Genomic DNA, 15,669 nt, shown 5'->3' on the forward strand with positions numbered 1-15,669 from the left:
CCCGGTGTACGCGCTGCAAATAATAATCCAAACTCATACGCATCCGACGCACATTTGTACAGCCATTATCGCCATTGCCGTGGCCCTCCCGGGATAGCACGGCGTCCAAATAACCGTTTTTATTGTTACTTGTTATTAAATTTTCAACGGTCTGTCTGAAGCGTGCGGGCGCATGTACACGACGGGAACATCTCGTTATCTCCGAAAAGCGAGTTCGCAAAATAAAGCCCCTCGCGTTCTTTGTATGTGTGTGTGTGTGTGTGTATGCAGTTAATAATTACAACTATCATTGTGTTGCGCGACTCGCTCACTAATTTTGTCGTTAAATGAGTCGAGCGCCGCTTCAGCAACTCCGCCAAAGAGACTTTCGCGACTCCGTGCCGCGCGATCCGACGATTATATCGCTACCTTAGAATCTCCTTGGTTTTTAATACATGCTTCGCTATATTAAGCTCCCCTAAACTTTCAAACTAGAAGTTCCTACAGCACAAGATATTCTAAGATGTAGAACTCGTAGATGGTTGTTTCTCTTCTAGGATTTCTCTCTAGGATTTATGCAACATGTTGTCGCGAGTTACCGACGAGATGATATACGAGACACCCTACGGTCACGTTTCTTGATAATGTAAAATTGCCGAGCGGTTTAATTGCGATAATCGCGCGCGTTCCTGTAATATTTCTCGCGACGGTATCGCGCGGTTTATACACGTCGATGCGGCGCGCGCGATAAGTTCTCCCAGCCGCTAATAATTTGCGTGCACGCGACGCGAACGTTCCAGGCATTATTTGCCTCTCAACTTTGTAGTCGAGGGAAACTCAGTTGAGTCGTATTACCCGATCATCGGAAAATCCGAAAGAGAAGCGAGCAACCGGCGCGGAAATTCTCTTTATGCGCGGGAAAGACTTTTCCGTTTCACAGCCCGTTAACCCGGAGTTTAGACAGAATCACTTCCACGTCGTTTTGGCAATCCGCCCTTTACTTCGCGGCTGTTTTTCCGGCGAGATAAACAGATTGAACAATTCATTTGAATGCTTCCACAAAGAATGCACGTTAGTCGCGCGCATCCCGCACGAAATCTGAAAAAAAGAATTCGCTTATTCCTGCGACATGCGAAAACAAAATGTCTCGTCGGCAATTCTTACAATGAATCTCAAAATGAAGCATCTTCTTTCCTTTTTCTGCAACAAATCGAAGTAAATAATCCGACAAAATGAGATGTCTACATTGCGTGAGAAAAAAATATCTGTAAAATAAATATTGATTCGATGTATGTACTAATGAGATATTTAAATCTGAATTCTTGTCCAAACAGGGTAAACTAATTATTTTTGTGTAAAATAATTTTGGAAAAATATATATTTTCTTATTTGAAAGAAAATATATATTTTCTTATTTTTTCTCAATGTAAAAATATGTTATCAATACCCACCGAATAAATATTTCTTATTTTTTAGATATTTTTTCTTTTCAGTGTACATACACCTTCGTGAAATTTTATAAAATAATTTATAATTTAATAATTTATTTATTTATAATTTTTCTTATAATTTTATATTTCAGCTTTGTTATAGGAAACTTCCAGAGATTGTAAGGGTGACCAAAATAAATTTTGAGTTTTTTAAGCAAGATACAAATTCAAAGGTTTGAAATAATTTTCGGGATTGAAAATCCAAGATGGTAGTCGCGTTAATTTTTATTGGTTTGGGCTGGATTTTGAATTCTAAATTTCGAATCTTGGAATTCGTTGATTAGAATTTAACATAGAAATGACTATTTCGTTGTTTCTCTCACAGTCTTCATAAAGAATCAGATGGATCATTTTGACATTAAATCTTAACTGTAGCTTCTTAGGAAAGACATTATCATTCTTAGTTCAGGACTCAAAAAAAGACTCTCAGGGCAAAAGTTTATTCGAAAGAGATGGTCGTTTTGGCCACCCTTATTATTCTTGAAAGTCTGTTACAAAGAAACTGAAACTTATATCGCTCAAATCCACGTGGGTTTTCTATTTTTCTTCTAATTTTGCTCGTGAGCTAATCACGCATTCACAAAGCGCCTTTCAACACAGGCGCACCGTACGGGAATTAACTACATTTTGGCGCACACTTCATTGTCACTGACCTCCCGCAGCGGGCCGTTCGCCTCGCAAACGCGCGAGAGCGTTAAAGCAAGAGAGTTCACGAAGTAGCTTCTCATCTTTACCAACGAATTTTCAGGCAGCGTCGGAGCGTGAAATTAGCGAGCCGTTCCATCAGCTCGTACGCCATATTTCGTGTAAGCTAAATAGCTAGGCGTGTGTTTGAGACGGCTTCGTTCAGAGCCCGGCCCAATTGGATGAAGCGGGAGTTAGGTGCAATTAAGCCGGTCTAACGAGCATACTATTACCTTAATGAGTTCAGGATTCAAAAGATAGGTTTTCATTATTTCGGATAAACGAAACGTGCTGCCCAGACTGAAAATCCCTCCTGGCGGATCGCCGTTCATCGCAAGCGCGTCCTTACCCTCGCATACTCGACAATGGCTTTACGTATCGTTACCGCGGCGCGGGGCTGTTACGATTTACACGCTTTCCCGCGGGAGTTGTGTCTGTCGAGGTACACAAACGGCAAGTTGTAAAAAGCAAAAAATCGTATTTCTCTTGCCGTCTTAATGTTCGCGCCGTAAACTCGCTGATTTACAGGCTATACGCACGGGAGTAACGCGCGTGAAGGATTAATCGACGAGAGGTTTGCAAGCGCCGATGGGACGACACGTTTTCTTCTAACCGGCGCAACGCCGCGCGTGTCGTTCGCGTAAAAAAAAAGCCACGCGAGCCGATCTCGATGGCACCTCGCGTCGCAGCGTACCGCCTCGCTTCGACAACAACGCCGTGAAATCGACCATCGCGGCGCGCAACGTCGTCGTCGGGTGTCATCTCGGGGGCCCCTATCGATCGACCGGTTCGCCCGTGTGCAACGGACTTTATCAAGGGCAACGTACCCTCCACAGGTCGGTACCGCGCGTCATTTGCAACTCGTTTCATCGCCTGCCATCTGCGACGCTTTGATGGCCGCTATGAGGAAGAAACCATAATCGCCCGTCCACACACTTGCGCACGCGCACACACACACACACACACACACACACACATACGCAACTGCGAAGTACGCGAATTTATAGAGCTACACATCCCCGCCGCGCGAACATGCCGTTGCCTCTCGAGGAGGAATTTATCACGATCTTAAAAAGAAAGGCGTTACGAGAATCATGGGACTCGTGATGTTCCGGACGGTTAGAAATAACGGATTGATACTTTTTGTGTTGAATTCCAGCGAGCAAATTCGGAGATTCGAAGCTGAACATTCAAGATCCAATGAGACTCAACAAATGACATCTTGAATTTTTAGATTTTCTCTGAAAAATTATTTTTGAACCTTCTTGAATCTGCACCTTATCCCTAGAACTTAACTCAAATCCCTTATTCTGAACTCTCTTTTATCATTGAAAGTGCCTCAGAATATGTTTATCAGCCAATCAGAACGTTTATAGGTCACACTTGGAAGCATTTTTATCGGCAGAAGAAAGTTCAGAATAAGGAGTAAACAGTTTGTTACTCTTAGCGTGCAGATATTCTCTCTTAAAGTACGTGCATGTGCGCGTGAGAAATTTCACGCTTGGCATGAAACTTCCGAATCGAACCTTCAACTCGAACACTGGTAAACCAATGCGAGAGTGTACGCAAATGAAGGCGGGCTGAGGTTTAATTAAAAGAGCCCGCACTCGAATTCGCGTTCTATTCCAAGTTGCGTATCTCATTTCAAGTGTTCTCGATGATTTGCTGTAATATCATGCGCTCTCACCGCGCATATTACATTATAAATACGTATGCGTATATACAACCACACATACGCGTACGTACACATAGATCGCAAAATTTATATTGGGCAAATTGATAAAACTCACCATGGAATAATCGCGGCATTATTAATTGGAACAATTGAGCATTTGATCGTTACGATTTCGATGAAAAACGGCGCTCTGCGGCCGGCACCGTCCCAATATTTATTTTATTTGCTATAAACATTTACACAATATAACGTCCAGCGTTTCGGCATACCTAACGTATCGAACGTACTTTTTGTCTCATACATACACACACACACACATACATGTGCGTGCAACGTTTCGGCCGAAACAAGCAATTGCGATATTATTCAATAATAAGTACTCGGTGTATCGCGAGAATGAAAGGAGAATTATATCGCGGGCAAGCAATCAGTGCAATTGCTGTGATTAATTATATTTTTTATCTCCCCTGAGACCGGACAATGCGTGCGTGCTTAAATTGCGGGTGAACGTGAGTTTTTTGTATTACCGCCGCGTGTGCGTCGTTAACGCAGTTAAGCATATATTTTGAATGAGACTTCACGAGAAAAGCCGGATTTTTAATGAAATTGTTCGCGCTGATGAGAATAACGAGCCTCATAAGGATCCTCGTGTAACGTGCGTGCGCTGAAAAAAAAGAAGGAGAAAAGAGAAGCGTGAAACACAGGCGTGTCGCGAGCATATTTTTATTTTTCTTTTGTTCCCCGTCAGTAATCTCGCTGTGTGACGGCGTGATTAAGGTTCTCGCGGTCGAGAGTGTGCCCCTTAGTCGAAATAATTGTAAAAACAAAACGTGATACGATTACGAGAATGCTTTCTCTACGGTTTCACGCTAAATTGCCAAACGACACTTGTTTAATTGTAATTACGCACGATACTTTTTCGCGATTTAATATGAAATGTTCTAATTTCGCGGCCCAAATGCAAATCTAATTAATAAATCACGAGAATTGTGTATACGTGTCGCGTTTATAAAACATTGTTGCCCAGGTATGCGCAAAAAATACTGTGTAATAATGTATAAATATATCATTGTTACGTACGTACACGTAACGTTAACGGACGGAGCGGTATCGCGTTTGCGCGTATGGCGCGCTCCCGCGCCGGAAATGACAATGTCCCACATTTGACAGGGAGGGCCATTTTTCGAATTGTCAAACAGCAGGACTGCCGCGTATCAAAACGAATTCAGGGCGCTGATAAAAGGCTCAGTCTCTTTTCACAGTGGCTGCGGCCATTCACGCTCTCGGCTCCGAAGAGAAATTCTTTCAAATTGAAACCCGCCTGGATTGGACGCCGCGTGATGCCAAGAAAGAAAAAGAGGAAGAGAATATTCGCCAGTATATGAATGAGACTCACAATCCAGCCAGATGTGCCTGTCGCCGATAAAAATTGTCATCGAATTCGACCTCCGCGGTAATTACGTATCCGCCGATGCGAACGCGACGGGAACAACGACTCGTGCGCCATTAATAACGCGAGACATATTTCATCCATTCGGGGAAAAAGGCGCTGGGACGAATATTTACATAATACGATATCGTCAGAATACTTTTTCTGCAATAGAATTGCAGCCGCGGCAAGATACTTGAAGACAGATCTGAATGAGCAGTAAGAAGGAATTCTCATCTTGGCAGAAAAACAGAAAGGCAGAAGCCAATTAAAACTCGCGCTGGTAGTCGACAATTTCTGCAAAATGTACTGCTCACTACCAGCGCGAGTTTCGATTAGCTTCCGCCTGTCTGCTTTCTGTGCTTTCCTGCCAAGTTGTGAATTATCGCTAATGTTGCAGTTATTGGATTGCAAATACATTGTTTTACTAATGCAATTTGTTTTACTAATGCATATTGTCTTACTAATGCATATTATTTTACTAATATAATTATTTTAATAAGTAACGGACTGTCGTCGCTTTGCATTGTACTTGGGTGCACACTAACAAAATAATACATCCGCACCCAATAACTGCAATTTGGCTCTTACTGTCCTTTTAAAATTGTGACTCAGAATCTTCAGAGGCCTCAATCGTATATCTGTATTTTTAAGATGTTTCTTTCTTCAATTCGCCATGTTGACGCGGTTGATCGTGTGCTCTTGGCGAAATCGTATCGTATCGCAGTGCACACAGTCTGCCGAGTTAAGACGGTTGTGATGAAGAGGTTGCGTCTATCGTGTGCCTTCGCTTCATCTCCCCCCGACTCAAGGAGATCAAGCATTTGGCATTCTCGCCCGATACCGTTGTCTGATCGCGTTCGGCTTATTTCGCTTCATTTGTCGATCTCGGTCAACGTCCCATTACATGCCGCAAGCTCTCTATCCCCGGCAGCCCGCCTATGGACTGTCGGATTTGAGAAGCAACGATCCGTTTCGTGAGATACGGTGCCATGGCATTAGCGACTATTCGGACGTCCCGCCAACTAGCGAACTCTAATTTGCGGTCCCCGCTAATTGAGGGACGATACACAGTCCGGGACGCGACTGCACTAGCGGACAAATGAAGAGACTTCTGGATTCGACAGTATCTAGCGTTATCACGATCACCACGACGTAATGCGATAATACTAACGAGCTATCGACGTAGTACTATTAACCCTGACGGTAACGCGCTCATTTTACGTATTGAGCGCGAATTATCAAGAAATTGTTTGGAAATTTATTAAATCACCTATCAAAAATTGTAATATTCGTTCTCTTTTTTGCTTTACTTTTAAACTGGTTTCTATGCATAAGTTTTGAACAAGTTCTGAAAGTAAATTATAGTGAAATTTACACCTATACGTCCGGGAGTTACAGGATTGGTGTTAGAGGATTAACGATTGAATTATCGAATTAAAAAATGTCTACGCGGACTGTACATGGTGTTGTTGAAACGTTCGGATGAGCTTCCAGAGTAGAATTTTCGAGAAAAATTCATGTAAACATATCTTCAGGAAATAACGACCTTTCAGCGCTGTTTATACGATGGAAAATATTTTGTGTCGAGATCGATCAATGTAGAAATTTGCGTAGTAAATTTTCAACACTCATTGTGTTATACAATTTATTGTATTTTTTATTCTGTTGTATAATTTGACATATTTTCGCTCTCTTTGTTGTTTTGATTGTTTTGCGTTGAATTTCTGCTCGTCATTTTTAATTGTGTTAAAATAACACAATTTATATGTACATTTTTAGTATGACACGCTTGACATATACAGATAAGTTGTGTTATCGATCAACACACATTTGCCGTGTTAAATGTGTTAAATTGTGTTAAATTAACACAAAAGTCAGAGTGGATAAATTGAGTCACGTGAGAAATGCATTAAATATCTTGCAATTGACGATTTCTCGTTGAAAAACGCATACCTGGTGTGACGAGAAGCGCGATGCCAAGGAGTAGAGCCCTTGCCGCCACTTCCGCGATTCGTCGGAAGTCCCTGCGACACCACCGTAACCGATGCCTCTTCCCTTCGTCGTCGTCATCGTCGTCGTCCTCATCGTTCTTACCCGCGTGCTCGAAAAGGCCCAGACAAAGCCGCAGCTTCCGGTACACCGCGCCGATCCCATCTGTCTCGGGCATGCGTCGCTTCAGACTCTCCTTTTTCTCAACCGCTTCGTTCTCCTGGCGCCTATACGGCCGGCAGCTTGTGCAGGTGGGCTGACCGGAAGCGATGACCGCTTCGTGGTCAGTCCCCCTGAGGAGAAGTGCTTCCTTTTATTATAAGCGATTTCACCGCGGCGTGTCATCTTAAGGACACTGCTAATTGAAATTCCTTCTTACAAAAATATTTTGACACGAGATTACGTCATAAGCTCGCTCTTCCAACACAAGCGACACATTGAAGAGACAATTTGTAGCTTCCTTTACTTTAATTCACAAAATTAAGAGACGACATTTTATGTACACGGGAACTTGTCGATGAATCTATTAGGAGCTTGCAAAAGTTTGTCGGATCGTCGATAATTTCATTGAGAAGATAAAAATAATCTCACAAACGTGAAATCAGGCAATTACTTTTAGAGATGACAGAAAGTAGTGGATAAAGATACTTTGATTGTGGATACGGCATGTACCGTTTCATTATTACTGATAAAAATATAGACTAAAAATATGATGAGTTTTTGCAAGCCACTATACGGAGAAAAAGGGTTGAATTGACGTGACAATGAACGGATCAATCGTCTTTTACTTGAAGGGAACAGAATTTCTGAACCTTACAGCCTGAATTGAGTTGATAAGAAACAGACATTCTATTTTCTTTAATCGAAAAACGCTTGATGTTCGTTCAGTATCACGTTATTTCAATCAACCTTTTCCCTTCACGTAATAAATATTTTCCCAACGTATCTTATAAACACGCGCGCGTATTTCGTGACGGACTTAAAACACGAAGCTAGGACACTTCTGATCGCTAAACAAATGGGTCGCGCAATCGGGAGAGGCAATGCCCGCGCTGGTTTACCTGTCCTCGTGGTCGTCGCACGCGGCGTTCTCCTCGGTAGCATGGTAGCTGTCGTGCCTTAGGGACCGAAGACTCTGCGAACAAGTTCCTCCGGTACACTGGAACTCGAGCCTTCGCCGGAGGTCCGTGGCTTGTAGCCCTCCTCCGCCCCCCATACCCCCGCTCCCATAGTACCTGCGGGCACAAGCAGGTCGACGTCCGTTACAACCATAGCACACGCGCGGCCGCAACAATCACCGCAACACCTACCGGCATCTACACCCGGTAGGGGGTGAGCTGAACGGTAAATGACACGTCGCTCAATATGTCGCATAAAACTAGAAGTACCGACGCCAAATAAGAAATCGTAAAGAGTATAGGCACCTATGCGCGACGTAGCGCCGCGTGATGGACGGAATCTCCCAGGATACGGCGCGAAGTGACAGTAAGTAATGGTCGCGCGAGTTTGCTCGATGCGCGTATGCAGGTATCGCGCGTTATGCGTCGTGGTTTGATGACCTCGTAAAAATTCCCTTTCTCCGCGAAGAACGCCGATGGCGAATCACGTCTTTATACCTTGCGGAAGTTCTGCCACGCGAGATTCGACTTGCACAGCGAGAGATCCAATTTGGTGCCGGTCAAGGTCGGCGATCGAGCGATTTTCGGTGTGTGATGTCGAGTACCGTGATGTCTGTCACTTGTTGAAACAAAACGTTTTAAACGCTTTAAATTGACACGTTCGCTATACCGAGCTTAAATTGCAATTCGCAACTCGTGACAGTTCACGCTATATTTTCAGTAACTCTACTCAACACGTTTCGTGTCTAATTTCATAAACCGATGGCCCACGTTGTTATATTGTGCAACAACATTTATTTTATTTAATTACGAATATATATAAGATAAGAGAGTAAGAGCCAAATACTGGAAGCGAATACTTAGCGAATACTTAGTAATAACAATCTGAGTCGAAATTTTAGGTCTATATTTTTTTTTCAAATAATGACAAACTTTTTTTTATTTTAGATCTGAATTTTGTAGCATCTGCGTATTCTGAATGATCAGTACATGTTTAATATACGTGTAAAAACTAAAAATTTATGTAGCGCCTTTAAATAGCAAAAAACGCAGAAAGTGCACTTGTAAGTTTTAAAGAAAACTTTGCTGCAAATGTGTTAATCCAAATGTGTTATTTTCAAATGTATAAACATGTAATTAAGCTAAAGCTCTTTTTACACGTTCCTTGCAGTAAATTTTAAGTTACATCATTTAACTCGTTTAAGAGAGTGAGAGAGAGAGAGAGAGAGAGAGAGAGAGAGAGAGAGAGAGAGAGAGAGATAGAGAGATGTGTAAATTATAATTTAATACGTTTAATACGTTTAAAGACAATAAATAACACAACTAAAATATAAGAAACATGTAAAAAGAGATTCAGTCAGAATTAGACATTTGTATTTGTAGTGAACGCATATATCAAATAGCTTTCCCGAGTTTGTAACGTACGCGCAGTGAATCTATCTGGATAGACACACACGTTATTTGATAAATTGTCGACAAATTTTATATGTCAAATAACATGTGTCTTATAATAATTATGAAGGTATTTCATGATTACGTTTTGTTTTGGAATCGATACATCATATGCCTTGAACGAAGAGTTCTGCATGGGCCATCGATGATCTGTATAGCACGGAATGTGTTAACATAATGCGCGTTTGTGCATTATGCACACATAATATATGTTAAATAGGTAAATTGAGTATTTTGTGTAATATCTCGCACAATGATCTCTAGTGAGAGATCGGTACGTTACACATGTGTGACGCTAACAGCGAACGTATTAATAGTGAGATAACAGATCGATCGATTCGAGTGGCCGAGTAAAGACGGCGGTGAAATTGGACGATTAATGCTCGCCAGAAGTTTTCTCTAAAGAGTATTTGACTCACGTAGCCGGTTTCATCCCACTTTCCGCTTTTTATCAACGTAGACGAGAGACATACTCACCCCTGCCGCTCCGCCACCACTACCGCTGCCCGGATCGTACGCCCCCGATGCCGATTTTCACGAGCCTCGCCACTTCTTCGCCCTTCTCGGCTGCCACTTTAACCCCCGCAATGTGTCGCTCTCATCACCTGCAACACGAGGAAAAAGAGCGTATCGATCAGCAAAGGGACCGATGTTATATTGTGGAAAACGACAAAATTTCGGAACGACGCCTCGCCCCGACAACAAACGCGCTGTGTCGTCAAACCAGCGCGAATGATTGTGTACAAATTAATATATTAATGACGGTAATCGCGCATCAGAGTCAATTGTCGCGCACGAGTGGATTATCGTCGGCGCGCGATCGCTTATTTCGTTCCGGGGGGAAGGGTATTTTTGCGCAGCAATCGATAGCGTACGTGTGTGTCCACGGGCGCGCACGTATCTGTGTATATACGCACGGACGAATGCGAATCCTTTGGCGGATAGTTGAAATTCCGTGTAGGCGAAACGTGAATCGATTCGATTAGCAACATACGTGCTCAGATACAAGCCTGATTGATTCAATTTGGGTTCCGGCGCTACGAGCGGTGCTTAGACGAAGATGCCCTCTGAAGATGGACTGATAATTATATCACGTTTGGAGGCTGCCACGTGACCTGGCTGGAGCAGAGATAGAGTAGCATGATCTGAGAGAGACGGAGAATTAAATATTTCTAAGCCCCCTCCCCCCTTCCGGAGCACGTGACACGAATTCTATGACTCGATCAACTTCTGATCGAGTTTAACGTCTTTAATGTTTCGGTTACCGGCGCAATTATAAATGTTATATATCACATCCCCTCTGTATTTCGTATCGTGTATTTTTAAACGACGAGTTTTACATTTACTGACACATTCGCACTGTAAATCCGAATGTGTTATTTCGGTTGGATCTCCTTTTACACATTTCTTACCGTTTTAAATCACGTCATATGGCACGTTTAAGCGTATTGAATTTTCATTTACACCTCCTAAATGTGTCAAATGACATTTGGTTTAAAATCGTAAGAGACGTGTGAAAGAAATAAATATCTTAAAGCTCTCTAGGTAACATCTAAATTTTGACGGGAATAAAACCATTAAGAGCTGATGCTGGATGTTTTTTGCAAATGTCTATGATGAGGAGGATAATAGAATCAATGCGTATGGGAGAGCATTAAAATAAGGGAGATTTTAATAATTACAATATTTATAGAAAAATATTAGGGAATTTAGGGTCGGTTTGTTAGTGGAAAATTGATTCATCGCGTACGTTGTAAAGATCGGAAAATATTTCGGCGCGTGCGTTTGACACTACAAACATTATTATCCTCCCCATCATAGACATTTGCAAAAAACATCCAGCATCGACTCTTAATGGCCTTATTCCTGTCAAAATTTAGGTGATACGTGTAAAAAGAGCTTCAGCCAAATGACACGTTTATGCGTTTAAAAATAAAACACTCGGATTTGCAGCGCATCCCAAAAGGTGTTGTCGTGTTTATATTTAAACTCATAACATTTGGCGATGCATTAATATCAACTGCTGACGCTATAACACAAGCTGAAGCACTTCTTCGCCGCACAACTTTGCGCGCAACTCTCAAGCGTCGTTACACGGAAAAAAGCCTCAATTCATGCAACTGAATAGGAACCAGATGAGCGACGTGAAATGATATCTCTGTTACTGCAACCAAAAACATTCAAACTCGGTTACAATAACTGAGAACAATTAACTAAGTGGAAACCTCCTGCAGAAATCTTTCTGCTCCTACAACTGAGCCTTTTTAACACGTTCTCTACCAGTGTCACATTTGACACGTCGGTTTCTCACTTCCAATTCATCTTTACTCAAAATTTTCAAATTTACCTAACACATTCGTTTACCAACGTCACATGTGCACGACATTTTTTCTTTGTGTATCCGCGTATAAACAAATCTGTTTTACACAATTGCATGGAAACAAATGTGGTCTGCGGGGAGAATTCCCCAAACAAATCGTGGTAGCGAATATGTTAATCTGGCTTCCATTTTCCGGGTAACAGAAAATTCAGTTATACTAACGGAATTGTTTTTTCCGCGTAATCTCTCCAGTAAAGAATATATCATTATTATTGTTGTTGTTATATTACCTCGCAATTGATTTAAAAAGAATCTAATAAAATCGAGAGGGAGAGAGAGGCCGGCGCGCGTCTTTGGCGCCGTATCGAAAATCGGAAAATATTTTAATAATTCGACGCGCAAGTATATTCAATAACGACTGATCGCGAATCCTGGTACAGCGCGATGAAATTGCAAATTAGCTGCGATTGTGTTTGATGCTGCAGTACTTAACCTCCCCGTAGAAAATGATCGCGATTTAATGCAAATTACATTACAATATACGCGGGCGCGCGCGATGTATTACGGTCATGGAATAATAGCGCGCGCTCTCGCGCGCACTCACTCGCACGCTCGCGCTCGCGCCACGGTTATTTATCGTGCGTCAATACGCGAAGATTTTGCCTCATTCGAGGCACGTTCGTGTAATACTAACTCCGACAGGAATTACGACCGTTCCGCCAGTAAAACGACCGTTCCGCCGACGTAGAGAGCAGGTGCGTATTAGATAGAAGTACTTCCACTCGGTGATTGCGTCGAGTCCACGCGGAATGAATGATGCGCCCGGCGAAACGAATCGACCGGGCTTTATTAATGAAACGGGGCGGCACGAAGAGGTCGCAGAAGGGGGGAGAGGGGACTTGAAACGTTGAGCTCCATCTCTTAAAATGCATTGTATACGGATCAAATTATTTCGCGCGCGTCGCAGATATAACGAAGTTATTATAATAATCAATTAGCTAATGGAGAACGAATGGCCTTTGTGTTACATAATGCTTTAATAAATGGGCGCAGTCTCCGAGAGATAGAGAGAGAGGGGGGAGGGGGGAGGGGTTAGGGAAAGCTATGGAACTGATTTTTGGATTAGACGGATAAGTAATGCAATAATATCGTGCGGTAATCTATGGACGAATGCAATAGCGGTAACGCGGCACCGCGACGCCGTAAGCTTACTCATAGTACCCTTTTATTTATGATTACCGTCGGCTATAGTAATGCTGTCGCATCAATCAGGTGCTGTTACTGACTCGGAGCTCTGTGCCAGGTGGAAGGTATTAGACGGTCGCGCGAGATTGCAAGGTGGAAGTTCGATTCTCGTGCGCCTGTCGCGATTGTCAGGCTAACAGTATTTATCCCGTCACTGCTTTTATCGTTATTTTCTTTTGAATCTTGTCTGTATTACGACCGTGTGTATGAGGTAAAACGTCCAGTAGTCGATGGCACTCCGCCAGTTCTCAGCACTCCTCTGCGCGGATTTTATCAAATATTAAAAGGTGTATAGGGATTTAAAAAATAAAATAAGCAATAATTAATGAATAGTTAATAAGTCCCCATATAGACAGCTTAATTGATTGAAAATCCGGGCAAGAGTGCCGAATACTGGCAGAGTGCCAGCTAGTGAAAATGTTTTACCCTATCTTGGTTGAAAGATCTAGGCGTAAAACGCCTAGTTACATGTCGCCTGGTAGTCGACACTGTCGCGCGGATCTTATCATATACCAGTTAAAACTATCCGATGTTATGAGTATAACTATTCCAGTTATCACAAAGTGTCAAGGGGATGACATTTTCAGGAGAAGAGAGTGAGGTGCCAGGTTTAATATTTTCTGCAGGGTCCTAAAGAATAACTATGTGAAATTCAGATCGGTTAAATAGTTTAAGAGTGTATAGGAAACACAGACAGACACTCTGTTATATATATATATATATATATATATATATATATATATATATATAAAATAGTATAGACCATAGATCATAGATTTATAAAAAAAAGAATAAATAACAATCAGTGAATAATTAATAAATATCCATTAATATTTGATCAAATCCGAACAAGAGTACCGAGAGCTAGCGAGTGCCATAACAAGTGACTATTGAACGTTTTTTATCTCACTGTAAAAAATTTTGTGTTAAATTCCACACACTTCACGTGTCCCAATTTATCCATTGTAATTTTTACATAAATTTAACACAAGGCAAATATGTGAACAGATAGCACAAATAATACATCGAAAATTAACAAAAAAATGTAACACTTGGATATTATTGTGTGATTTTAATAGTTAATAAATAAACTCAACGCAGAATAGTGAAAATAACAGAAGGATAATGTCAAATTAACACAGAAATTTCTTTCTACGTGACTTCAACTCAAATATAAAACGTCTTTTTACCGTGCTTATATCACATATCGTCTTTCCTCTTTTATGCGGGACTTTAATACCGTCTCGCACGAGTGGATGGTTAATTGCACGTTGCAAAAGCGGCAACGCCATGACCTTGCGTACGTTGTGGATTCTTTCGCGAAAGAACGATGTAGGGGTTTACGAGGTCGCGCAAGTGCCGCGCGTATTTTCTGCCCAGGTTGAGGCCGTAGAATTGACTTTTCGAACAGACATTGGTTACCTTACTATCCGACTTTATAGCCGATATTATTTCCAGAGCGAAGTCACGTTTTACTACCTCTCGCGTCAAACTACCCTAACTCAGATAGCGGTCGGTTCGAGGATTCTTACTTCATGACCGAGGTTGGAGCGATGAGGACTGCGATTCCGAGTCAGTTTGCAGATTTAATCGCCGGCAACATGATCGAACGGATATACGACTGAAGATAAAAACAGTGAAGATAAAAATCAAACGGAAAGAAACGACAGCCGCGTGTCTTCCGTTGATGAATTCTCAGCCGTCTTTCTTTCTCAGTTTTCCTCTGGTATTACATAACCGTTACTGGCAGAACTCACAGGACCGTTTCATGCGACGGGATGTTCGTGGATGGCCTTTTTATAGCTGCGGACTGAAATATGTCGGCGCGCGAAATTTAACAATGCGGCGCAAACACGGGAGTGACCCGCCGAGCAGATTCCGCGTTCCGCCGGCGCATTGTACACGGGATGAAGTGATTTCGCAGTTAGAACTATTTCCAAGGCCGGGGGTATTCGGGCCAGTGTGTATAGACAGCGGCGGCGGCGGCGGCGACGACGACGAACGTATACCTGGCGGTCGTCACCTTGGCCGAAGAGAGGAATGCTACCGAATGGTACGGCCGGTGCTAATAGAAGGTGCAGTGTTGTACTGTTTGAACAATGGCACATGTCGCCCACGCAATTGCGGCCCACCAAAGGGGCTGCGACACCGACTGTCATAACTCGTCTTCGTGTTCCTCGGTTATTAGCGCCGAGCCGCTGGGACTGACCAATTTCTCTCTATCTATCTCATTCTCCTCTCTCTCTCTCTCTCTCTCTCTCTCTCTCTCTCTCTCTCTCTCTCTC

General features: G+C 42.5%; 2 protein-coding genes across 10 annotated transcripts in view; one reads left to right on the top strand and one right to left on the bottom strand.

Moving 5' to 3' along the window:
• LOC116841752 overlaps nt 1-15,669 on the top strand; it is a 440,348-nt gene that overhangs the window by 282,664 nt on the left and 142,015 nt on the right. The window lies entirely within an intron of this gene.
• The window catches only part of LOC116841741 (protein turtle), a 228,434-nt gene that overhangs the window by 85,358 nt on the left and 127,407 nt on the right, over nt 1-15,669 (bottom strand). For all 9 annotated transcript variants that reach the window (XM_032810054.1, XM_032810053.1, XM_032810056.1 and 6 more), the window contains 3 exons: nt 10,297-10,424; nt 8,311-8,484; nt 7,214-7,542 (listed from right to left, as the gene is read on the bottom strand). In XM_032810054.1, coding sequence (XP_032665945.1) covers nt 7,214-7,542; nt 8,311-8,465 — 484 coding nt within the window. In that variant the 5' untranslated portion in view covers nt 8,466-8,484; nt 10,297-10,424. The remainder of the gene's footprint in view (nt 1-7,213; nt 7,543-8,310; nt 8,485-10,296; nt 10,425-15,669) is intronic.

The sequence above is a fragment of the Odontomachus brunneus genome, unplaced genomic scaffold (assembly GCF_010583005.1).
Source record: "Odontomachus brunneus isolate Ranch 3 - 2012 unplaced genomic scaffold, Obru_v1 Obru_scaffold_018, whole genome shotgun sequence".
Classification (NCBI taxonomy): Eukaryota; Metazoa; Arthropoda; class Insecta; order Hymenoptera; family Formicidae; genus Odontomachus; species Odontomachus brunneus.